Source organism: Osmia lignaria, chromosome 12 (genome assembly GCF_051020975.1).
Source record: "Osmia lignaria lignaria isolate PbOS001 chromosome 12, iyOsmLign1, whole genome shotgun sequence".
Lineage (NCBI taxonomy): Eukaryota > Metazoa > Arthropoda > Insecta > Hymenoptera > Megachilidae > Osmia > Osmia lignaria.
In genome coordinates this window covers 8,153,695-8,180,592 of record NC_135043.1, presented here as the reverse complement: position 1 = coordinate 8,180,592, position 26,898 = coordinate 8,153,695, and the positions used below count along the sequence as shown (strand labels likewise).

Sequence of the window (26,898 nt, the reverse complement as noted above, 5' to 3'; positions counted from 1 at the left end):
CTTTATCATACAAATCATTTTATTGTATTCAGGATTCATTCTGCTATCGTCCACTCTCCAAGTAGTCCCTTTTAATTATAGAAAAACCGGATATCGATTAATTAAAAGGCATAACAGTTCGTAATTCTCCTTTCCTTTCTTCCCGCCGATTGGTCGGACAAAAAAAAAAAAAGTTCGATGAGGGAAAAAGAAGGACGCGATAGAAAAGGGGTAGCGAATTGCGTGTCTCTTGTCGAAGGACGAACGAGCTGCGTCGCAACAAAGAGTCCTTTTATCCCTGTATCCTGATACACGCGTGTCCCTTTCTCTGTCTGTCTCTCCGTCCATGTCGGTGTTTATTCCGCTCAGAGAAGAAAAAAATGAAACGAGCTCGGTGAAAACAGAGAATATGTCCGCGTGAGTTCGCGTACAACCGAACGATTCGAATGAATGACTCGAATCCTGTTCCCTTCGACGCGATCCGCGTTTCAATTGAACACGAACGCATTATGCGCCGTGGATATCACGCGACAACCAATGGAAGACATGAATGAATGATTATTTCGCAGAGATTAACGAATGATGAAGGGAATACCGTGCCAGTATATTTCAAAAAAGCGTACATATCTGTTTTCTTGTTTAGAAAATGATTACCCGATATCACGAATTGTAGATAAATCTCCTTAAACGTTCGAATATTAAAGTCTTAATAATGCATGAATAATTAAACGAGAAAATAATTCTCGAAATCCTAATTTGAAAGATATTAATTTAGAAAAAATTACTATAATTGTTAATTAATAAATACTGGGAATTTTAATATATAACTAAAATAAGTATAAAACAGTAGAGCGAGTCGATAAATGGTCAGACAACGAAGAGAACTTGGGCTTATATGCATATTTTCGATAATTTACGATTGGTATTCATGTGTATTAATGTAATAAGACATGAAAATAAATAAATTCCGATGAAATAATAAAATAATCACAACCACGATAAAATATCGTTCGTTCGGCGACTATAAAAGAAAAAAGGGAAATACTCTGTTTTTTGAAGCATGCGTGGTGATTGGTACGTTTTATCGACGAACGAGATTGCATGTTACGCGAATACAGCGAGTTCCCAGGAAATTAAACTGCAAAAATAAAGTAAATAGTCGTGTTTATTCCAATTGAAATTTATTGAAATATTGTTTAATGATAGCGCAACGAACGAGGAGGATTTGATGGATCGCACCGACCTTACTGTATTAACCGTGCCGATGAAAATTAATATTTGCACTTCAATAGATATTTTAATTCCAGGAGGTTCGGTTACCTTTGTTAATATTTTGCGTATTGATTTAAAACGAAACTCGTATGGGAATTCGTTGAAGCAATTTATAAACTCAGCGAATTGCTGCTCATTAAATATATGGACGATTGTTTGCTCTGAAAATTATGTAAATCAAAATTTCAGCTGTTTTAAAAAAAGATTTAATTATAATTATAGAGGTTCCTTTTTTATTAAAAAATTTATATTCATATTCGTTACAAGAGAAGTAATTTAAATAATTTTAATATTGAGAAACTTCAGAACAAGAAATCTAATTAAAATTTTATTTTAATAACTTAGAAATTGTAGAATTGTAGATATTTTTTTATAATAATTATTTCACAAACTCAGCGAGTTGAAATCTTGTGGGTTCTCGTATTAAAAATCGATTTCATTTTATTTTAGCAGCTGACACGAGCACAAATCAACAGGCCCGCGCGAATATGACGGTTTTTACCACGCAAGCAGACAATGCGTCGCAGATTTCCGGTAAAACAAGTTTCGCGGTGCCAGCACCACCGCCGTTGGCTTCTGCGGACAAAGTTCGCAGACTTTCGGACGGTGAACACTTCCGGCAGCCCAATGTCACCGTTTCCGGCCACGCGACCGTGCAGAAACAACTACAAGAAGCGCAGACCCAGGCACAGGCGCAGGCGCTGGCCGACATCATTCTCAAGGTAAGTTTTTCTAATTCCTATTAATTTATTATTTCTTCAATCATTCGTGGCCAATCATTTGTACTTACCTGGCAGAAATAATCATAGGTAATAATATACAAAATCATAGGTGGTTTCTTGAAATTTTTCACAGGTTTATTATAACAGTCAGTAGTAACATAATACTGAAATTGTATGTTGATGATTACAGAGCACTAAAATGGCTGTGAAAAGAACAACTTCTGATCCTGGGCAGAGATTACACTTGACCTATCAGCCATCAGTTCAATCAACAAATAATCAGCAGCAGCAGCAGCAACAGCAACAACAACAGCAGCAGCAGCAGCAGCAACAAAATAATCAGCCACAAGCTCAACCTACAGTTACAGACAGTTTCTCGATGACTGGTTATTCTGAAGACGGTGGTTACTTTAGTCCAAGTCTTCAAGACGAAGTGTTTCAGCAAGTCACCGCTGTTCCTGACAGTGTTCTGCTTCATGCTACTCAGTTGGATTCTCTTCAGGTAAGAAATTATGCTTTTTCAAGTGCATTGCTTTCATTCACTAAGTTAAAATATCGAAAATCTTAATCATAATTCGATGATTAATCCTTTTTGAGGCACAAAAAGAACATAAAGTCTCCAAAGTCGTAGGTTTTATGAAAGTATTAAGAAATTATTAATCATTCGATTTCTATTTTACGTCAATTCAACTTGAATGATGAATGAGAGTGAAGAATCATCAACCTACAATAAATCATTCATAATTTCCCAAATAAAGATGCATTACCGAAAAACGGAAGCTCTCTTCTAATTCATCTTATTTCTCCAAAAGTCTTAGTCTCGTGGAAAGTTAAGTTAAGAGAGGGCGTCGAGACGAAAAAGGAAAGAAGGCATTCGCATTTTCCTCGCTCATGTTAAGACACAATATCACGGAACCTTTGACGGTCTAATTAGTCCCGGCGTCTCATTATTCATTCCACGCGGAGCGCTGAAAACGCTTTAGTTTCAATTACGTCACGACCGTGGCCGCCTCTCCGGGCGTAGAATTTAATAAGGCGAATTATCTAAGTAGTTGGCACTGACTGCACCAACCAGCGATGCTTGCAATGCCGCTTTGTGCCGTTTGAAAAGCACCGGATACGCTTTCTCTCTCCTCTTCCTATCCTTTGGATATCACGCTTCTCTCGTTTTCGAACGTGTCTCGAACCTCTCGTCCTCGAGCAGTCTCGTTAATGTCTGACCTTACGGATACCAGACATTCCATCCTAATGCCAGCATCCGTATCCGTAGCTCGTGGAACGCCTTCGTTCCCTGAACTTTTCATCGACAATCATTTTGTCCCGTTGTGAATTTCATTTTTGACGATTGCAGCTCGATATCATCGATAGAATTTCATGAAAAATGTTTTACAGTTGAATAAATCGCGTTTAGTCCTGTGAAATCATTATTTCATCTTGATTTTCACTGTGTTAAAAGTTATCCAATATCGCCCAGACGAGTATTAATAGTTGGCAATGTTTTAATTATGTAACTATGTATTTCAGTTTGGTCAAAGTTTTTAAGTGAAAGGGATCAACGATAAAGTAAACCAAACTTACCATAAATCAAACCGTTCAGTTTCAGACAGCGAGTCTGCTGCAAGAACAGTCGACGGAGCAGCTGCAGGACATCACTCTGGAGGATCGATACTCGTCCCAGCACACGGTCAACCCGGACCTCCAGGCGTTGGTCAACTCTCCATTACCCGATTCGTTGGCTGAATTCAGTACTTATGGTGCCCAGTACACGGAAAGTCCGCACACCTTGCCCGCACAATCCCCGTTACCGTCGCCATTGACCAGACACGACAGTCCCAGTTTCACATATCCAACACCTCCGGCCAGCCAGGAGGGTCTCCTCACGGGTAGTTTTCCACTGTTGAGCCCGCAAGAGGATCCAGAAAGCGTACGACAAGTCTCGTCACCATTGTCGGCAGCTTTCTACACGACAACCATGTCTTCTGCCGCTGCTGTCGAAGAAGCTCTCAGCGAAGTGTTGCCAGCCGAATCCGAAGCGGACGCGGATCTCTATGGTTCCGGTTCACCCAATCCGCACTCTCCACTGCCAAGTCCTCTGTCCGCCACCCCAGCACCCTCGCCATTGTCATCCTTACCACCATCCTCGGTCTCGTCACCAGGTCCGGTGTCGTTCACCGGTACCAGCTTCCCTGTGTCGCCTCATCACGCTCTTCAGAGTCAGATGATGCCCAACTCGGAAGACCCTCTGCTATCCTCCACCCCGAAGGACTTCACCACCGCCAGTCGAAGACGATTCGAGTTTCAGTCGTACAAGTTCATCGCAAGCCAGAACTTGGTGGACTTTGGTCTGGGCAATGGTAGTTTGGCAGGGATCGTGGTCGACAACAACGGCGAGTTCAAGCTGATCCAAACAGCTGGCCTGCAGAAGACGAACGTGTTGGTTCAGACGGGTTCTCTGAGCCCGGCTCTCACTTTCAAGAAGGAAATGCGACTGGCGACACCCAAAGTGGAGCCAGTCACCGTGAACCTGGGCCTAAATGTGCACACCAACCATCAGTACAATGCTGGGCAATTTAACCAACAACAACTGGTGAACCCGGCTAAGTTTCTCATACAGACGAACCCTGCCAAGAACTGTAACTTCAGACAGAAGACGCCTAGCGGCAGTAGTTTACCGATTCCAGTGGAGCAGATCAAAGAAGAACTTCTCGACGAAGATGTGTTTCTTAATCCGAGCAACGTGCCTAACGGCAGCCCGGTCAGACAGTGTAGGAAAAGGCCGCGTATGGAGGGGAACTTGTACGCGAATCACTCGTATCCTTCGAGGTTACGAAAGGCTTGCGATCGACACTGGGATAGTAGTTACACACCGCCACCCATATTGGACCCATCTCGTCCTGGACCTGGATTATACGCGAGGTTACATCAATACGAAAGGGATTCCGACTTTAGCTCGGATGATTCTCAAGGAAATGATGGACCTCCGCCTAGGATTAACATCGGAACGAGATACCAGGCAACGATACCACCTGTGGGTAGCGACGGGGATAGAGGAAAGGGAGAACCGGAAGCTGATCATCTGTTATGGGATCCTGGTATAAACAACGTGCTGACGGATAACGAACGTAAGTAATTATAATTTACATTCTTTTGATTAGAGGTGTAGACAGTTATCTCCAGTATAGAGATAGGCAAAGATCTATTGAAAATATATTTTTTTCACATCGTTATCACAATTGATTCTCGAGATACACGCTAATTTGTACTGCACCAGAGAAATTTAAACATTTACGCAAATAATTCTGAAGTTGACATTTTAAAATAAATTCTAATTATAAGCGCTTGATTAATAAGTTGGAATTCTTGGATATTTTCTCCATCGGTCTTCAAAGGAATATTGTTTTTTTGCAGTGGAGATGTATCTGCAATTTGCATGCTGCGCTGCGGTGCCTGGTGGGGGAAGAAACAAAGAGTACGCTCTTCATCTATTGCACATGTGCAGAGGAAACATTCATGTACGTTGCTTCGAATTTCATTTCATTATTATCACAGTTCTCCTTTCTGCGAACTAACTTAGTAAACGTACGGATTAAGATATTTAAAAAATTACAGATGCATGGAGATGAAAAGAGAGTGCATTCAGTTAAATTATATGTTATATGAAACTAATGTTAACATGATTCAATTTCTTATTTTACGTTATTAATGTGATTTTTATGATTTTTATGATCCTTTCTTTCTATTTTAATATAACGACAGTTAACTGTATTGGGAGGTAAATTATATAATTTCGTTAAAAATTGATAATTCCAACAGTTAACGTAAGAAAGCTTTTATTAATACCAATAATAATATAAAAACATGATTGAATTTGTGATAATAATTTGTCATCAGGAAGCGATGCTGAAGTTGATGAGACCAACGCCCTTATTGCCAGCTGAACATCCGTTGCTCAGTTACGAGTGTCACGAGTCGGACCGATGGACGTCGCAGGAAATGGACGCTTTCTACCAGGGTCTGTTGAAATATAACAAAGACTTCTTAGCGATTTCACGAGACGTGGCTGGCAAGTCAGCGAAACAATGCGTGCAATTCTATTACCTGTGGAAGAGGCTCTGTCCGGACGAATACAAGAGGCTGCGTGTTCGCCATGGTAAACCAAAGATTAAGACAGAGAGCAAGGATTGCAAGGACACGAGGGAACTTCGCGACGCCATCGCGTCTGTCACGGAGATGGACTTCAGCGAGGACAAATCGATTCTCCACCGCACCCTGGTAAGTTCACCAGTTCTCATCGACTTTCTAGTTATCCTTAGCTTAAGCCTTTACCAACTTTGAATTTATGGTACCCGAGATTACACTTGACGAAGAGGTTGTCGTTGAGAAAGTTAATTGATAGCAAAATATATCAGACGTATTTATTTAACACCTTTGCTAACAGCGTTATATATTTCCATATGTAACTGCGAATTTCTCTTTTTTTTTTTTTTTTTAAATCAGACTCTGTCGTATAGTTTTAAAAATAAAAAAAAGTTATGTTTTATAGTATTTCGTGCTTAGTTAAATATTTGATCAAGGACAATTAATTTGTTCTTCAGTTACAGACAAACGAGAGAGAAAACTCGGCCACTCTGACCACCAGTGATGGAGAGCTGAGATTATTTGCATACGATTGCCCTGATGTGAGTACAACTACCTATAACGTTCTCTGTATTTTTTTAATTATATATATAAGCTTTATTTATACAAGAACGGTAAATTATTCGGATCGATGTGCGACTTTATTGATCTAAAAACAAGTAACGAAGTTTGTTTAGCTGCTGATCGTAACTCAATGTCGTCGCTTATTTTTTGACTAGGATTATACGTTGATATAATAACATTGATCATTTTAATATATTTCCTACATTTTTTTTTGTTTTTTTCAACAGAAGAAAGCATAGATCGATCGTTGAGTGTTACTGTCTAGATAATTATCGAGACTACTACTTACTTATCTCTGTATCTTCCACCGAACATATGTTCTACTTATCGATGAGCATCGAGCACGAAACCTTTGAATAATCTGCGATGATCATCAATTTCTATAATTAATTCAAATTCTAATACAAATAATTATCAGAAATTAAAACACCATTTTATTCTTAGTTTTTAAATTTAATAATATTCCTTTAGATACTGTTTCTCATATATTAGAATACTTTTACTAAAAGTTTAGGTATTTAATAATAATTGTTGTACTGTTATATCCAAACTGATTTTTATTCTGATACAATTAATTAACTTTACTAAACGATCGAATATTTGAACGCAGTTGCAAAATGGATTCGTACTCGATGCATACATACGTACAGCGCGTATTGAAACCACTTAACATGCGTACATACACTATCGCTCAAAAATCTTAGGACACTTGTCGTTTTATATAAATTTTTTGGAATTTTATATACATAATAATGCTGAATATTTGATATGATTGCAATTCTAAAAAGAATTTTACAACCTTTTTTAATAACTATAATTCTATAGAAAAGGGAATTGTAAAACAGAGTACACAAACAAATTTAGCACAGGAGAAAAAGCACTTGTGAATATTTTTGCTCAATAAAATAGAACAATGTTATTGGAATTAATACAGACTTAATCAAGCGATATAACAAGTGTATCAATGAAAAACTATTTTAGCAAAATTTGCAACAAATTCTGTTTTATTATATCAGTGGCATATATATTAAAGCAGTACTACATATTTTCAACGCATCATCGACTGCATGCCACCACGATTACAATAAATATCAAACCATATAACAATCTTATTCTTTTGCTAATTCATGTGATATTTAATAAGTGTCCTAAGATTTCTGAGCGATAGTGTACTGTTCGTCCACGAGAAGTTTGCATCTGAAATGGCAGAGGGTCATTGGGGGATGTTCTTTTGCTCCGCCTCACCCTCTCTTAATCTCTAGCTTAATTCCCACCCATAGGTTCTGGAGGCTATACCACTGCTTTGAAGTCATCGTCACCCCATCGCTCAGTTCCAGTCACACTTGACCGAATCATTTCTTTTCTTCGTCAAGCGATTCGACCAATTACGAAAATACTTGCGATACGAAGTAGGGATATCGGATAATGGGGCATAGATCCCTATAAAAGTTTAGTCATGCCATCTTCTCGTGGACGTACAGTACGTGTGAACGTTTAAGTGTCGCATGTGATTTGTTGTTGAACCTGTCGTTTCTACTTTCTCACGCTTTCATTATCTCACAAGGAACGAGCGCGTTGTGCGTTTTTATTTTTTTTTTATTTTTTTTTTTTTTTTTTTACTTGCGTGATCTGTTCACTTATCTGTCATCGTCGCCGCCCTCGTCGTCTTCGTCGTCATCGTCGTGGTCGTCGTCGTCGTCGTCGTCGTCGTCATCGTCGTCGTTGTTGTTTGTTTGTGTTGTTTATTTTGGCTTTGTGTTTCTTTGTGTTGTCAGAGCTTTAGCGGAAGCGTAACAGTAACGATGGCCGGGAGCACCCAAACCGCCCAAACCGGCAATACCGGCCACGCCACAGTCAACACCAACTCACAAACTCACACTAGTTCTGAGCAACAACTACCCGTGCCCACCCCACTTCACTACCCCTGCAAGATTTGCGGGAAGTAAGTCTCCAATCTCTAATCTAAATTATCCGTTTCGAACAAAAATGACGGCCGGTCAGCCATTGAGACACAATAAAATAGCGCGTTCAAACATGACGGTACGAGGCGGGCAAGTATCCGGCACTAATCACAATAAATAGCGAAACACATACGCTTTTAGATAGAGAACAATCACTTTAACCCTTTCGCTATTATGGACGACTATAGTGAAACGACCAGTGAGTACAATAGGTGACTATAATCGTCCGGTGTATAACATTTATATTTTAATCAACCCTTTTGCTACGGGACACTTCAAACGATAATCCTTCTACAGGACAGGAATTGCGATTTCATGATTAAAATTTTGTAAATTAGTTATTTGTCCATAGAGCGTATCCGTCGTTTCTAGCGAAAGGGTTGAAATAGCATGCAATGGAAATTTTCGTTTGATTAAAGCTAAACAAATTCTCATTGCAAATAGAATTATTTTGTTTTCGTTCGGATATCGAGTTAGATGATTTGATATAAAAATGTACGAGTACAGTTTCTGGCAGTAGCGACCGTAACGAAAGGGTTAATTGCATACGTTCTCCATCAGTAGTCTCGAGTTTCGATTTTACATGTATTACTTGATGACTGTTACTGAATATCAGGGTAATGATTTAATTTGGAGGAATTTTATTAATTTCGAGAAAAAGAATTTATGGCATTTAATTGATATTTTCAGAAAATTTTAATTTATAAATTTAAAATCACTTCGCTTTGATTTCTGAATTTCAATAATCATTCGTAATTAAATGATACCAATAAATGTATACCATTTATATAGAATTCAGATGAAAAACGATCCCTGATATTCATTAACAAATCATGTTACAAACAATACCATCACAGAACAACTCATGGCGATGCTTGATATCCTGTTTGCTGCTCGAATAATTAACGCGGCTTTCTAATTAATATTCCATTATTTATGCCTTAACATGGAGTTGTAAACAATGATTTCGTAGCAGCAGGTTGGAGAAATCAATGTACCTATTATTCTTTACAAGTGAATTGCTTTGTATATTCCTTTAACAAAACTTATTGTAGATTTAAAGCATCAATTCTTTTTTTCCTACGTTTATTTAATTTTTATTTCTGCATCAAATAATTTTATTTTACAAAAATGCTTCGTTTAAAAATGTGCTACATTTGTGTTGTATTTTTATATCATGTAATTAATTCGATGTAATAGCTTGAATGTGTATACCAGAGAATCTTAATATTTTAATTGAAAGAAAATTTATTTCTTATCGTATGCTTTCAAAGAATGAACTATTTTTTTTCCTATAAAGTGTTTAAAAATTTAGTCATATATTTAAATTAGAAAGTATTGCTACTTAAATTTACGAAAGCCACAGTTCAAATAGTATACTTTTAGTGACATACATTTATTTTCTTGTATTTTATCAAATTTAATTTACGTTGCTGTCTTGTTTCATTCTTTTTTTCTATGAACAACTTTCAGTTTCATTCATTTGATAAGCAACGAGCTCAGTATGATAATCTGCAACACGTCAAGGTGAATAATCAACCGATAATAAATATTTAGAATGCTTGCATTATCATATAGAATCAGTAATTAATGTAAGAGCACATCATACGCATGATCCATCATTAATTACCTCAATGTTCATACGTCGTCGCTATTATAATTGCAAATATCAAAATTGTTATCTAATATTCTTAAACGAATACTTACAAACATCCAAAACTTGCACCAAATATTATACAGTCAAAAAACATGTTTTCAAAATATGCAAGGAACATGAATTTAAGGAGACCTGGACGATCAACGAAGTGTATTACAAACTGCTAATTGTTTCTTTTTTAACCCTTTGCATTCGTATGTTAATTCTTAGATTCTGCAGATTGATCCTACTTTGAAATGATAAATAAACAATTACGTGTTTCAGTTATTTACTTTCAGAAAATCATGCAATTTGAAATGAAACTTCGTCAAGAACTAGGTCTTTTTAACTTCATTCCATCCCTGTTCTCCCTTTCAACAATACCAATTTCATCGACACAGAAATCCATCGCGTAGTATGCTACGTTCCAAAGTATCGCATCAACTTTAATCCCTCGTCTGACTCGTTTATTCAACTTATCTTGCAGAGTTTTCAACAAAGTGAAAAGCAGAAGCGCGCACATGAAATCGCACAGGCCGGTGCCCTCGCCCGATTCAACGGGTCAGGAATCTAAAAGGCCGGTTCAGCAGCAATCAAAAATGCAACAATCTCAGCAATCCAATCAACGCCAACAACAGCAGCAACAAGCTCAGCAGCAGCAGCAGCAACAATTGCAGCAACAGCCTCAACAGCAACAACAACAATCCAGCAGTGTATCACCGCAGGCCCAAGACTATAATCAGCAGCAACTGCCTCCTAGCAATGGCGACACCGGTGCTCAAAAGCCATCCCATTTATGGCACAACCCGACACGGCTCAGGCCACCATAGGACGACGCCCAGCCGGTTCAACTAAAGTTACCTTAACGAAGGCTGTAAACGGTACGGTAGGAAAAAAGAAAAAGCATTTGTAGACAGGTTATCAGCCTGAAGAAAAATAAAATTGCGATCGAGAAAAAAGAAGCTGGTCCACTGAAGCCGAGCCTCCCGATTCTTCCACGCTAGATATAGTGAAGAGAAACAGAAATAAATAAGATTACCTCTTGAAAGAGATACACGACGCGGTTCTCTACCAGGGTTCTCAGCCATATTTAAAACCTAAACGATATTCAGAACCGCCTGTATCGTCGTGCACGAATCGTAGGTGCCCGACGATAGAAGGGAGAAGTAGTTGTGAGGTCGTAGGTGAAGAGGAGACAGGGTAACCATGGAAGATCCCCTACGAGACGGAAGATCGACGATGAAGCTTAAATGAAAGTTGATCGTCGAAGGATACACAGGCATCTGTTTTTCTTCAGTTTCGATTTTCATCAGCACAACGGACCTTCTTTATCGATGTACAATGGCCTAGAGAGAAGAGACTCTTAATCAACGAGCAACCATCCAAACACAGAAACCGGATAGAAGTTAAGTTCGAACGCGACTTAAATAAATGATATATTTCGCCACTATGAGTGGTGGTAATATATTGAACGATTATCGCGATCATCGATGTACCTAATCGCACGTGAAATGTTCCCAGGATTGTGCCACGCAAGACATTACTGTTACCTGTTGCTTCTTTAAACGTTTTATCATTCTTTCCTTCCGATTTTCATCTCTTTCTCTTCCCCTCTCTTTCTCTCTCTCTCTCTTCTATTCTTCTTAATTTATCATCCAAAGGATCTATTGACGAACCGAATCGTTCGCATCGGTCATAGATAGAAAGATTTTTCGTTCGAATATCCTTTCAAACGATTCGATGAAACGAAAAATAAAAAGGTAAATGAAATTCTTGTTGATTGTTTTGAAAAGGTAGAAATAAGAACGATTTGTTGGGCGGTTCGTGAATAGTTTCTACTTGTTGCACGTTCGCTCTACTAGTTCTACTTAGTTTAAATCAGATTAGCGTATTTAAAATCTCGAGAATAAGTAAGCGACCCTTTGTCAGAGAAGCGTTCGTAGATTTGTTGAAACTCCCCCTCGCCCCGATTTTTGTTACCTCTCTGTTACTTAAAAAAAAAAATATATATATATATATATATATATTAACTATATTTGTCTGAATAAATTTTAATATATAAATATACACATTATACATATGTATAATAAACAGAATCGATGTAATTTGACGATGATTCAAGGTAGATTAGGCGAAGATATAGTTCTCTCTAGAAAAAGAGATGTTGTTCAAGTTTCACTTCGTCGTCTCGATCGATCGGCTCGATCGAGATCGGATGTAACATAAATGATTATACATACAGCCATGGGTACATTATTATACATAACATAACGTGCACCGATATACTGACACGTGAATTAGAAAATGCGTTTTATTATTAAAATGAAGAGATGAATATTTGTTCGACTAAAACGGGATCGTTCGATCGCGGCTCTATGTGTACATAATACGTGTACATTGTCTGTACATAGTCTCTAAACGTCAGTGTCTGTATGTACAATTCGAATGGATTTTAACGCAGAACACGTAGGATAGGTTTTAGGTTGTTTTTAGGAGGGATCTATATTACGAATAAAGTATATATACTTGGCTTGATTTTCTACCTAACTTAGGAGACTACGACCTCGAAAATCTTGAGTGAATTTCAATTTTTTATTATCGTCTCGTTTGATCACACGGACAACGATGTTTTTGTACGTAAATCTTTTATATGCAATTCTGTATTCGAAATTTTCTCAAGGATTATTAATTTAGAATTTTATTCGATGGCTGACTTTGTTAATTGTTGAACATCTGCGGAAGAGAAATTGAAAATTCTAAATAGCATTAATATTATAATATATTCTAATAGAATTAGTTTCTTATTTTTATGGTACTTAATTCCTTTCAAGTACTTAACAAAATCATATGTTCCTATTAACCCTTTTCTGGGTTTTCAAGTTTAATTCCATAGATGGTTTCCTCAGGCCATTATTTCGTTTAAGTACCCCTTTACCTAATTACTAAATACTAATTAATTTGATTTGGAACATTTAAAAACTAAAATCATTTTGTTTCATTTCTCGCATATACGTACAAAAACGTCGTTTCCAATCAAAATTTCCACGAGCTCTAATCAAATTTCGCGTTCAAAGTGATCGCTCAAGGATAGTTTCGTCGATCGTAGCTGCTCCTGACACTTTACCTTAAAGATCTTGTTATTGTTAACGCTCTTCTTCTTATTAACTTTTACCATTAAAATAAAAGGGAAAAAAGATCACGATATACATTTTAACTTTTTAAACTTTTCACGTGTATAAACAAAAAAAAAAAAAAACAAGCGAAAACGTAGATGAGAGATAAGAGAGGTGCAAGTGGCCGAAGGAAAAAGATGCGTTCGAGAGAATCTGCCAAGTTTTAAACGACAGCTTTTGAATCTTCCACTTGTTTTTAAACATCGACCGACCGATGGAATGTTTTAACGTTTCAAACTGAACAAAAACTAGTACATGACAGAAAATAAAAATACTTCCGTTTGACGTTCGACATTCGAGGAGATTCGTTGGACTTTAAGCTTACGAGAGAATCGTCTGTCCTTTGTGCGTGTATGAATGTGTGTATGCGAGCTGTGCGTCTTGTGTTTCTTCAACGTTTCCCCATCAACTAACGATCATCCTTGAATTCAGAAAAATATGTGTAACGCGCTGTTTTACAATCCGGCCGCACGCGATTCATTCATTTCCAGAGAAAAAGAGATGATGCTTGTTCGATGTAGAAGCGTGTATGACCAAAAAGAAACGAATGCGATAAAACGCACACGAACCATCTGATCCATAATTATTCTACGAACAGATCACACAACTTTCATTTAGAGATATAATATATACATACATATATTTTTAACGTTGATTAAACCTGATAGGAAAAAATCAAATCAGTATTCGGTCGTTGCGAACGTTCCACGGTGTGTTTCCGAGTGTGTACTTATTTTCTGATCGATACTTGTATAGATACTTACTTAATTACGTGGATATATACTTCTTTGTGAACCATATAGAAAAAAGAGAACACAGGATTTTGTGAGAATCTGAGTAATAGCCTCCGGTTGAATCGAGCGTTGGAAAAAGGATCTTAAGGAGGCGCGCGTAATCCTAGAAGTCTATAATTAATTATGTAATTATATTAAGATCCTAGACGGTTCGACACTCTAAAAATAAGTTCATTTAAGAAGCGTGAAATTGTTGTACGAATTCTCCGACCGCGAGGCTCGGCGCATCAGTGGAATGCAACAAAATTAGCAGACATATCATTTAAGACAATACACTTGTTACAGAAACTAAGTTTCTACTAATGTAATTCTTATTGTACGTATTGTAATCTAACTCTTAAATCAGATTTAGATATTCAAGGGGAAACACGGGGTAGTTAATGATACTGAGGGATGGAATCAGATCAAATCCAGAGATTATGAAATTTTGGAGAAAATATTTTATTTTTTTTATATTTAAATAGAGTTTATTGATAGCTTGTGTTTCAGAAATTTCATTATTGGATAGATTGTAATTTATTGCAATTATTGTTATTAGATTATTAATTTCCAATTTGAAATGAAAAATATTTTATTTTTAATCCTAGTGGACAATAATGTGCTTACTTTTAAAATTACTTGATTTTCGTTTTTAAACTCTGCTCTCGTACTTAATAAAATTTCAGTGTTTAATAAAAAATTGACAAAACTCTGGATTTGAATTGCATGGAAGAATCAAAAAATCAAAATCTGGAGGCTAATTACTCAGAAGTTAGGGAAGGCACGAGGAAAAAAAAACGAAGCAATGAAACCGTAACGAAGATATGCATGAATTGTACAAACGAATCCCTCCACGTCACAGAAAAGAATGATATATATATATCTATATGGAGAATATATATATAACAAACGAAAAAAAATTGATAAATATGTGATGTATTTAAATGGTATGTGGTATATGGTATTATGTATTTGTACATAGGCGGACCCGTGCCATCAACTAGTGAGTTGTACCGATATTGTACTGCCATTAATCGTGTTTTAACAGGCAACATCGAGTGAATGGAACGGATTACGTTTACAGAGTACAATTTTTTATTTAAGAACATTTACTTATTTTAAGAACATTTATATTTAGCATTTGCTTAACCGATACCGCTACCGATCAAATGTAAGAATTAATTATAACGTACACATGATTTACATTTAATGAAAATTGTTTCGTTTGAAGCGTCGTTTAATCGTAAAATAGAGATCGAAATTTACCTAAGCTCGTTCCAAAGAGTATATTCTAAATCTTTTTCATCGTTTAAGTACTCTTCGCTTAGTATTAAAATCATAAGGGAAACGAGAAGTACAAAAAATAGTTATCGTGTACAGTATTTTCATTGTTACCATTCTTTTCTTTTTCTTACAACGATACACGAGGTTTGATGATTTCTTAATAAATTATAATTATTCATTTATTTTTTTTCATCTATAACGCCATAGACTCGAATGTTGAGAAAAATAATCGTTCATGGGTCGAATAAAATGGCGAGTTAACGTCGCTAGAATCTATAAATATTATATTGGTACAACTCGGCGAAGAAAGTGTAGCGTGGTTATACACCTGAGGAATGTGCTCAAAACTACTGTATTAAAAAACAAAAACGAGAAAAAGAAAAGAAGTCTACGTTAAACGGTCGTCAAACGTTTAATAATCGCAAAGGAATCACTCTTGACGCAAGTGAAAAGTTATTTATTCGATTATATTGATATCGTAATATCTTATTGTCCTCTTACAAACTATTTACCTACTTTAATGTCTATCTCTATAACGCCAAGCATGGTTCTTTATACTCTTCTATTTGATGTTATCGCTATTCTCTATTGTAACTTTTACTACGAGGATGAACAAGACAAAGAAAAGATAAAAAAAAAAAATAATCAAGAAATGTATTGTTAATAATAGTGTTTTTAATGTATTCGAGAGAATGGTCAGCTGTAGGAGAGCCACGGATTTGTGATGTCGCGTTTCATACGAGTATCAGATTCGAAGCGGATGAGAAAATTTTGCAGGATCAAAAAAAAAAAAAAAGAAGGAAATTTCGAATTTTCCATCCTCGTCGTTCGTTTCGTCGAATCTCTTTGTTCCTCGGGCGAATGATCCCTCGTTCTGTCGTTACCAAAGTATCGGTAAAGCACCGAAGAAATGTGCGTGACAAACACGGTGTCCAGAGTGTTCGTATGACGCTGACAAAAATTTTCTATTTCGCAATAATCACGATCGAGTGAAAGGAGAGGAACGCGTGTGTGTTAACTCGGTAGCAATATCGGTGATTGGTGCGCGCATGCGCATTCGGCGTCATACTCGGTAAGCGAATCGGTAGCCGTGCGCGACGATGGGTAAACATCGAGCCTGAGGTATCGCGTGGTCGGACGTTCAGTGTTGATCGAGCACGCGATGCCTCACGAACGGCTCCGAGCGGCTCCGAACGGCACCGAACGGCACCGAGCGGCACCGAACGCGTTCACGCGTACGCCGTTCACTGTCGTTGTTCTTTCCACTTCTCTGCTCAACTAGTTCTTACCTGTAAGCGTAGCTGTGTATAACACTAAAAGAAACTATATTCCTCTCGTCACGCTAGTGAATTTTAAAATGAACCCCCTCCCCCCGCCCCCCTTTTATCAGCCGGACTCCGAAACATCGTCTTTTGCTCAAAGCGAGAACGGATACGCCTGCTTTTCCGAAGCAAGCGGATCGCAGACGAGCCTCTCGTGACAGGAAATACTGTGCAATGACGTCGCTCAAACGTTTTGGTGCCATAAAGCAATATGGACAATATAATTAATTAATTGTGTTAGATACGTGGTGCGCTAAACTACAGCTGGCCCGAGATGGATTCGATTTTAAAGGATCCTCAAGACGCCGTGCGATCGTGCCGTGAGAGTAATTTCTATTTCTCTAAGTGGCAGGTTTTATCATCGTATATGTATAATTTTCAACGTGAACCGACACTAGTGCCACTTAGCGAAGTAACATCAGTATTCTCGCCCGGTTTTTCATCGACACCCGAGGTGAATTTGAAACTTTCTTTCACTTCCGTAGATTCTATACATTCTAAAATTTCGAATCAGTCTAATTCTGTCTCTCGTTTTTGCTGCATCTCGTTCGATATTAGAATTCTAAGCATCACCGAGAGCTACTCTGAAAGCTGTCGGCTCTCGCGGATCGATCGCGCGATGTATGTTTATTATACAATTTACAGTCAATTGAAGCGCGATGTGGTTACGAGTTCGATCGAATGTCGCTACGGCCTATCGATTCTCCCTTCGATCGTCGACGAGGGTGGGAGATAAAAACGAAGGAAAGACCCCATAGGAGGCCTAGAAAACCCCCTTTGACCAGCGACTGACTCCACCACATTGGTCTTCGGCCAAAGGAAACGGCACAAACGTGGCTGATACTTGAGATCCTGCGCGGTTTTGAGTCGATTGTCAAACAATTTATTCGATCTCCATCAATTCTTTCGATCAATTTTTGCAGAAATTAAGACGCTGATTTTCAATCGCGTGCGATCTCGAGATTGGCCGATGAGAATCAAAGAGCTCAATGTCCGGCAAATGTATTGATAATAGTCTGATATATAATGATGAAATGAACGATCAAGGATTTGTTAATTAATAAAGATGGAAATTATTGGCTCAGCCGTGACAATGAGCGTCTGTGCATCAGTATTACGTTTGAAAAGCGATACTAATATACATTGGTCTAGTGATTATACATTATTCGATTTTATTTAGTGTGTGTATATATATGTACACATATTGAATATGAAAGGGCGATATTATTATTGATTATTATTTATTATTATGTGTATAAATATGTGGGAATATATATATTTATATGTATATTATGTATATAGATACTTATACATATAGATATGTATTTACGTGCATGGAAGGTTCAAAAATTTCTGACTTACAAGTTTTTCATCTTTAGTCTCATTTTATTTTGCAATCAAATATAATTACAATTATTCCAAATACGATTTTCATTTAACATTTTTCATAAATACTACGAAATAATATTAATATTTCTTCTGATTTTATTTAATTCGTTTTAATTAAGGCCAAGTCTATTTCGATTTTCCATTTGTAAATTAAAATTTAAACAAGAAATTTTTGGATCTTGCTATGTTTCAGCGCTGATAATGTGCAGGGAGTAGGAAGGTCGCGGTTTCAATCTCGATGTTGTTCATTCGTGTATGGGAACGGTGAGCGATGGGATTTCAGTATATTATTTTGGAAATCTAATGATTGAACGTTTGTTACGATATTCTGTTCTTTTAAAATATTCGCATGCACTATTATTTATAAGTAACGTAACATTTGATATGTTTTATAACAGTGTTATTAAATTATGTTAATTAATTAGTGAATTTGTGGAAAGTCATAATTTTAATAGAAGGTTGATTATTTAGCAAGGCTACCGAAATCCCTAACTCACGAATGCGCAGGAGTATTAAATGTGTAGCCACAGAATAATACTGTCACCGGAAATAGGCGTGAAATGCAGGAAGAAAGAAAGGAAAAAAGATGTTTTAATACTCAGATGTAATGTATAATCTAACCGTCGTTTATAAATGGATATATATATGATGATGATGATGAACAGTGAATATATGAAATAAATATATATATATTATTACTGCAGCGCATACATAGTATATATATATATATTGGTGTGCGGCGATCTATATTATATAAATATATATATACATATGGACTATTTTCTTCTATTGATATTGTGAGTGACTGCTGCGTGTTAATTTCCATCGTACGCTGCAAGGCATTCTGTAATCGGCGACGAAACGTGAGACGAACAATTTTTAATTAAAATTATTTACAGTCGTATTAATTACACCTCCCTCAGACCCCATATGTCAAAATACATAAACAATAATAATTTTCATGTAACAGATAATGTCTTCTTCAATTACTATTTTATTACCGTTAAGTGTGTCTGAGAATTAATTAAATAATTCTAATTTAATTATAAAGAGTTTATTGAAATTTTGTCGAGTCTTTGTAAATGAAAAGTTCGTCTCACGTAAAGCGGAACGTCTTGCAAAAGCTATCCCAACACCGAGCTATACCAACAGCGAAGCGACTAACAAAAGAAAGATAGAACGAAAAACCAAAAAAATGATAAAAGTAAAAGAAACGAAAAAAAATATGATGTATGATGTGTAAGCCAAGTGCCTTGTGTTCTGGTAACTAATCGTTGACTTTTAACTACGATATTAGAAGAAATGAGAGAACGAGCGAGAGACACAGAGGAAAGACGAGGATAGAGATTGAGGTCGAAGCTTTTCGTTTTTTTTTTATATCAGCTCGAGAGATAGTGGAAACGTGTTCTTTGGTGGAAGAGGAATATCTTTTTATTTTATCCTTCCTTTCAAAATCGTCGCTGAAACCTGTGTCCGTTTCTCAAATAAATCAATTTAACTCTTTGACTGTCTTTAGATATTTCATCTTCTTTCTCGTGTCTAACGAAAGAAAATTAGTTAATTATGAATTTTTACAGTCAAAGAGTTAATCGTGCGTTGTGTTGCAGATTTAACAAACTAATTTTCTGCGAATAACCATCAAAGGGATATACCATGGCACTATTCTCCGGTGTCATTTTTGTGAAGCGTTTTAAAGTATCTGAACGATGTAGAAATTATTTAGATAAGGATTCACTTCGAGAAACAAGTCTTCTATTGAATTGTAACTACGTGCCAAAGCGCATTGGTATCGCCATTATGCGCCCAAACCTCTTACCCTTCTTCCATGTCGAAAAACTATTTTGATAACCTATTTTCTTTAGATTTACTACACCTTAGTAGAAAAAATAATTGATCTCAAACAGCAAGAAATTCGTTAACATGTCTACCACAGAGATTACTTGAGTTAATTTAGTTTTAAATTAGCTGTCATACTCTATCTTTACTTAGAGTAAAATTAATTTTACACACGATTCAGGTATCATTGCTTTATTGTATAATGCAATGGGAAGTTCTGATTTTTATGTGGTTTTAGTCTTAAAGCAATTATTCTGAATTAAAAAAATTGGCGTAACTGGGTGGCCAAGGCGAGTCTGGCCCCCCTAAAAATCTGGACTGATACTTTTTCAAAAATGTGGACCTTCGCTAAAATGTTAATTACGTCCAGTTATTTCTGCAACGCGTTTGACTTAGATTTAGGTATAGCTAGCAGGAACGGGAGACAATTTTTTTATTTCTAGCGGAAATCGTTTGGTGTTGCGATAGACGGCGAATAATATGTTGAACTAATATGTGTGTACGTATGTGAAAAAAAAAATCTGTGAACGACAAGAACACGTCGTTTCTTTCCGGCGATTCTGCACACTTCATGTATATCCTTCAACTACGAGGTATGAAACGTTAGCTATGTCTAAAAGGAATTGATGTAAATAGTAGATATCTGTCGATAGATAGTTAAAGTGTCGTGGCCGAGGGAGCTTTGCATTCATGATGCATCGAATGAACAAAAATTGTCATTTATTTTCAAATTCAGATACTTCGAATATTCGAAATTTATCAAAATCTATTCAAAAGTTTGGCTTGCAGATACGTGCAAACAAAATTTAATTATTGTCTAACCCAGCATCCCTCATTTGAGGGTTAAAGTCATGGGAGGAGAAGGGAGAAAAATTCTTTGAAAAGAAAATGAATTGATTGCCTCATGGATGCACTGAATCGGATGAGAAACCCCTTAAGCAGACAATCCTCCGTTAATTAGTCCTTAAATACGCGCGTGTCGTGTCTCTGTGCATGAATGAAGTACAGAAAGTATTAATTCGTTAAGAAATTAATTGTAACCCTTTAACTCTAGCTCTGCCCTAATGTTTTTTCTCGTTCCTCGGATAGTTACAGGTATACCTAATTCCTAGTAAAAGCGGATACGAAATACGTTTCACTAATAAATAAAAAATCTACAGATTGTTTAATTTTTAAAATAACTTTTAGAGATTATTAAACGAGTGCCAATGAATAAATTGATCAATTACGTAGAGGTATCTTCGTATCCGCTTGTCAGCGTGCTACTTCTTCCTCTTCAATAATCCCCTGTAGACATTTAATAATCTCCTCCTTAAATTTAAACAAAAATAGTCGCTTCGTGATCACAAGTTTTCGATCTTTGTGTTTTAATAAGGCTTCGAAACGATCGAATATTTTCTACGATTTACATTTGTTCGAATATGCTTAAGAGTATGATTACCTATTATGAAATTTATAGTGAAATTTATCATTGATGATCGAATGGTTGGGCCGCTCTTAGAAACTCTCAAGTGATGTAACAAGAAAATCTTATATTTCAAGTCAAACAATCGCATAACCCCTCCATAAATTTGTATTACATATAAAGTGTCATAATTGTGATTCTACTTATTGCTGTTAAAAATTAGGCTACTGAAGTTTATGGAAATGTATACTATACTTTTGTAAAATATTTTCTCTGGTAAAATATTTAATAGCACTTTGCTTCGCGTATTTTGAATACTTTGCATAAACAACTGCAGTCTACTTATTATATTTTACTTTCTCAGGCTATGTATAGATAAACCTTTAATTTATTCATAAAATTATAATTGTAGAAATTTAAGTCAAAAGGTACGATTGGAAAGATTTGACAAAGTGTTAATATTATAGTTGAATTTTGTACAATTTTTGTAAAATTTATCTAATTAACAAAAATCTCTGCTTTAAGTCGAAGGGGTTCAGCACCGAATAATTAAGAAACATAATTAACACGTTGACTGCCAAACTTACAATTTCTCAATAATTTAACTTTTGTTTTCCCTTATCTTCTTCCAGTTATTTAATTATATTAAATTTCTAGTATTTGCCATTGATAACTCCCCATGGCAGTCGACATGTTAACGAACGGGTAAAATTTAACGATCATCAAAAAACTTTCGTAAAGCCTTTATCGATACCTTCAATTTTCCAAAGGAGTATTTATTCTGTATTACATTTATGATTTGTGAAAATTGTCGGTATCGATTAGACCTGGATAAGTTTTATTTAAAATTATATTACATAATTATTAAAAAATGATCATCTTCAAAATTATTTCTTGAAATAAAATACTATAATTATATTTCGAAAATAGTATAATAATTATAAAATAAAATAATATGTTATTTCAAAAGAGTCCAGGTCTAATATTAAGGAATCAAAATAAGCAATGAGAATCAAGAAATAAAAAGAAAGGACACGGGCATCGCGAAGGATATCAAAATCGTGATCGTTCGCAGTCGTTGAAAACGAAACGCTTAACAATAAATACCGTGCCAAATATCGTCGTTGCGATCGAACAAATTGTTCGAGAGTACACGACGTTCTAAATCAAACACTGCTGAGAATCAAAGAAAAAAGTCGACGTTCGCGTTTAATTCACCGAAAATTCGACCCCAAATGAGATCCTTGTTCCTCTTCCACTCGTCTCTACGTACGCGTTGTAAGACACTAATTAGCGAGAAAATGTGGTGGGGTACCTCGTAGCCCAGAACGGCGAACGTGTAGTATGCAATAATAATTCTGTATAAAGAGTCTGAATTTTATATGTGTCGTGAAGAATGCTGTGCGAGAACAAGCACGATATTCCCTTTTACCCTTTCCTACCTCTCCTATATCCTTTTGATATCCTGCGACTTCGTGTGTTTCAAAATGTAGACACTTAAGAAAAACTACGCGAGTAGAAACATGATTGCCCTCGAGAGTCGAAAATCGCTGGCTGGAAAATCAAAATTGACAATCAAAATAGAGGGAGGGATTCGTTGGAAATGTATCGAGAAACAGTGGCAAAGTAAGGAACCGAAAAAGTGGCAAATTTTCTAATATTCGATATTCTTTTTAAACGTGGGCTCTCGAGTGCATTCTAGCGCGAGAAAAATTGAGTTTTAACCCTCTAATGGTGAACTATGAAAATTGTAATAACTTTAAATTTAATTTTATATTTTATATCCTTTTCATTTTCCAAATTTTCTACTTTCTATTTTCATTTTTCTATATTCATCAGTCTTTGAAATTTATTTCTCCTTTTCTAAATTTTTAATTTCAATAGTTTCAACCCTTTGGTTTAAAATTCGTATGCCTAAGTTTAGTCGAAATATTATTATATAGAGTTCAAAAATTTGATTATGATTGACCTGATCTAGTTTCACCATTTCAGGGTTAATGAACTTTTACTCGTGGAACTCTGCGTGCTAGTTACTATTTATGTGAACAATATATGTGTATAGTTATACAGTGTACACAATAACAGTGGCTGAAGCTCCAAAATCAAAATGCACAGATCTAAAAATGCGCGTCATGGTGGCGGTGTTTCGTGATTAATCTACTTTTTAAGTATCGAAGATCAAAGCGAACAGACAGGTAATACCCGATTCGATTCGAGAACCTCAGACATCGGTGCTGAGTAAATGAAAATGTACACCAATATTCACATTGTCGATTTATGTTAGAAGAGTGACATTAGAAAAAATAAATTTTTCAAGAAATCAATTTGATATTTGCTAAGGCTGCTAAGATCTAATGTATCTCAAAATTAATAATTTTTTAAACGTGTCACTCTTCTAGAAAACTAACAATACATGGAATATTTGTAAGATCAACGATTCTTATTGCGTCAAATTATTTTTGCAAGAAAAGTTCTTCAATCAGAGCTGAACATAATTTATTTTTGAGCCTCCCAGCGTGTAATTTATATGCAAAAAGACAAACCAGTTATGATAGAAAAATTTATAGAACATTTCTGAATTGTTATTTTAAAGCTATAAATCTCGATACAAAATTCTTTCATAATTTAAATTAAAGAAAAGAATTTTGAAACAAAATCATTCTTCAATGTAACCTTTATATGTATAACAGAATTTATATTGAAAAAGATTGCAAAATAAATGAAACAAAACTGGTTGAATACTATTAAAAAATCAAAGAATCGAATGTAAGAGGATAAAAGCAAAACTAAACGAGCTAGGCGTCTGACATATCAAAAGACAGAATCCTTCCTGACGAGAAACCACACAGCAATACCATTTCGCTCAATAAAGAAAAAGATATCTATCAAAATGTTTTAGAAATATTTTAATTCTCTGAAGTTTAAGAACTCTACATGTTAATAAAAATAGTAGTCGAATTCAGGTGCTGAATGTTTAGTTCTAACTTCAATGTTCCTTTTATAAACTTTATTAACACTGCAAACATAAAATTGCTATCTATGAAACTTCCAATTCTTTGATATCTCTATCTTCTATTAATAAATTTTCTGCGATAGTGAAAATTGAAATTGTAAAAGAATTACCAAACGAGTGATTGTTACTTTTTGGAATTTTTAACAATTCCAACGATTCTTTCTAAAACAAAAAGATGGATGTCATACTTATCGCTTAAAAAGTGTTTAATAAACGTGCTCGAAAGAAAAACTACGTAAAATGAAGTCGTATCAGAAACGATCTTGAATATAACAGAATCTATTGTATAGATATAAATATATGATCGTATTAAATGTACACGAGTAAATGTTTGTATGTCTCATTTAACGAGAAGAAATCAAAAAGACGACGAGCAAAAGAAACGAGCCCAGTGTTCGATGCACCACAGACGAAGACACATCTTTGTAAAATAAATCAAAGAAGTGAAAAATAACAAATTCCATCAGCTGTATAACTGCTGAAATGAATACGACGAAGAGAATAATTCATTTAAGAAAAAAGAAAAAAGCGAGGATACGTACAACAGTACAAGAAACAAATGTTTGTAAGATATCAATTAAGTCCCGAAGAGTTTTACATTAAAAACAAAACTAATGCTACGACGAAGACAATGTAAATGTATGAGAGGTCTGTTATCTTCCTTTTCCCTTTTCCCCTTCGAAAAATATCCTTCTTCAACATCCTGTTCCTCCCTCTGTACGACGAGTGTATAAAAAAAAAATATCATGTAAAATTTAACGCACCGATTAATATAAATATATAAATAAATGAATGAATTATATATATAAATATAAATATAAATATAAATATAAATATATAAATATATAAATAAATGTATGTATACATGTGTGTTATGCGTGTATCTGCGTGTGTGCACTTACCCACCAGGTGTGTGTACACACTCAGCTGTACACCCTAACGAAAAAAAAAAAAAAATGATTGATTGTGAGTCATTTAAATAATTGTTATATGTATTTTCTATATATTATGACAACTAATACAATGATATATATATTGAGATGACATTACGATACTATTAACTAAGTGTAGTTAAAATTAGTCAGGCGAACGCTCGCGTTACAAGAATGAGATAGGAAATGAAAAAAACAAACGTTGGATCGCTCTAGTCCAATATTTCTATAAATCTCGCTAAATAAAAGGGGAAGAAAGGAATAAAAAAAAAAAAGAAAAGAAAGAAAATGATATCGTGGCGGAAAAAATGACGAGCCAGCGTGCACGCGACGCGAAATATTTAAAAGAAAAACAGAAAAAAACGGAGAAAAAATAGGGATCGAAACGAGACATACTCGAAACGCAGAGAAACGCTTTTATTCCTTCTCGAGAACGAATGAAAATGACAGAATAAATTATACGAATCGCTTGCCGTCGTTTCGAGTATGTTCGTTTCGTATTTGCAAAACACAAAAAAATAACACTGAGTGAAGAAATCAATGTGGAATTTGCAACAAACGAAAAAAAAAATGTATTTTCTCACTCCCACTGCGAGGTGTATGTTCATCGCTACATCTTATTTGGAACGAAAACCTAAATATTATATTATTATATAAAATTACTGTATAATTGTAACGAAAATTGTTTTTCAAACGATGTGGTATTTTTATTGTAGATATTATTATATAACAAATAAAATCATGATTCATTGTAACTGTTTTAAATTCTACCTTATAATTTAAGTTCATTTTAAGTTTGATAACCTGGAGTTTTTAAATTTATGTTTCTTAACTTCTAAAGTTAAAATTGTAATTCTCATAATTTCATTTTACTTAATTGTTTTTGAAATAATTTCTATAATAGGTACTTGTTATCAAAACTTTATTCAATTAATTAAAATTTCCTTAAATACATTATTTCATTTCGAACTTAAATTTAGAAAAATAAATTCTTAAATCATATGTATAAAGCGCAAAGACTTCCGTCCGTATCACTTTTTATCTGTGCTTCGGGGTCCCGAACACCCCAGGATGATATGTCGGTATGCAGTTTCACCGGTGCTTCGGGGTCCCTGAAACCCCGGATACCACAATGTCGGTATGTAGTGTTACCTATGCTTTGGGGTTCCGAACACCCCAAGATGATACCAGGTCGGTATACAGAGAGCACCGTTAATTCATCGGGGTCCCTGATACCCCGAATACCACAAAGTCGGTATGTAGTGTTATCTGTGCTTTGGGGTTCCGAACACCCCAAGATGATACCAGGTCGGTATACAGAGAGCGCCATTGATGCATCGGGGTCCCTGGCACCCCGAATACCACAAAGTCGGTATGTAGTGTTATCTGTGCTTTGGGGTTCCGAACACCCCAAGATGATACCAGGTCGGTATACAGAGAGCGCCATTGATGCATCGGGGTCCCTGGCACCCCGGATACCACAATGTCGGTATGTATAGC

General features: G+C 35.7%; 1 protein-coding gene across 7 annotated transcripts in view; it reads left to right on the top strand.

The window, feature by feature from the left end:
* LOC117602758 (uncharacterized) overlaps positions 1-16,154 on the top strand; it is a 252,903-nt gene extending 236,749 nt beyond the window's left edge. For 5 of the 7 annotated variants that reach the window (XM_034321163.2, XM_034321159.2, XM_034321162.2 and 2 more), the window contains 8 exons: positions 1,702-1,973; positions 2,164-2,475; positions 3,571-5,095; positions 5,382-5,485; positions 5,865-6,245; positions 6,569-6,652; positions 8,450-8,616; positions 10,759-16,154. In XM_034321163.2, coding sequence (XP_034177054.2) covers positions 1,702-1,973; positions 2,164-2,475; positions 3,571-5,095; positions 5,382-5,485; positions 5,865-6,245; positions 6,569-6,652; positions 8,450-8,616; positions 10,759-11,101 — 3,188 coding nt within the window. In that variant the 3' untranslated portion in view covers positions 11,102-16,154. The remainder of the gene's footprint in view (positions 1-1,701; positions 1,974-2,163; positions 2,476-3,570; positions 5,096-5,381; positions 5,486-5,864; positions 6,246-6,568; positions 6,653-8,449; positions 8,617-10,758) is intronic. The other 2 variants (XM_034321160.2, XM_034321166.2) reach the window with 2 other exon arrangements.
* The last annotated feature ends 10,744 nt before the right edge of the window (positions 16,155-26,898 follow it).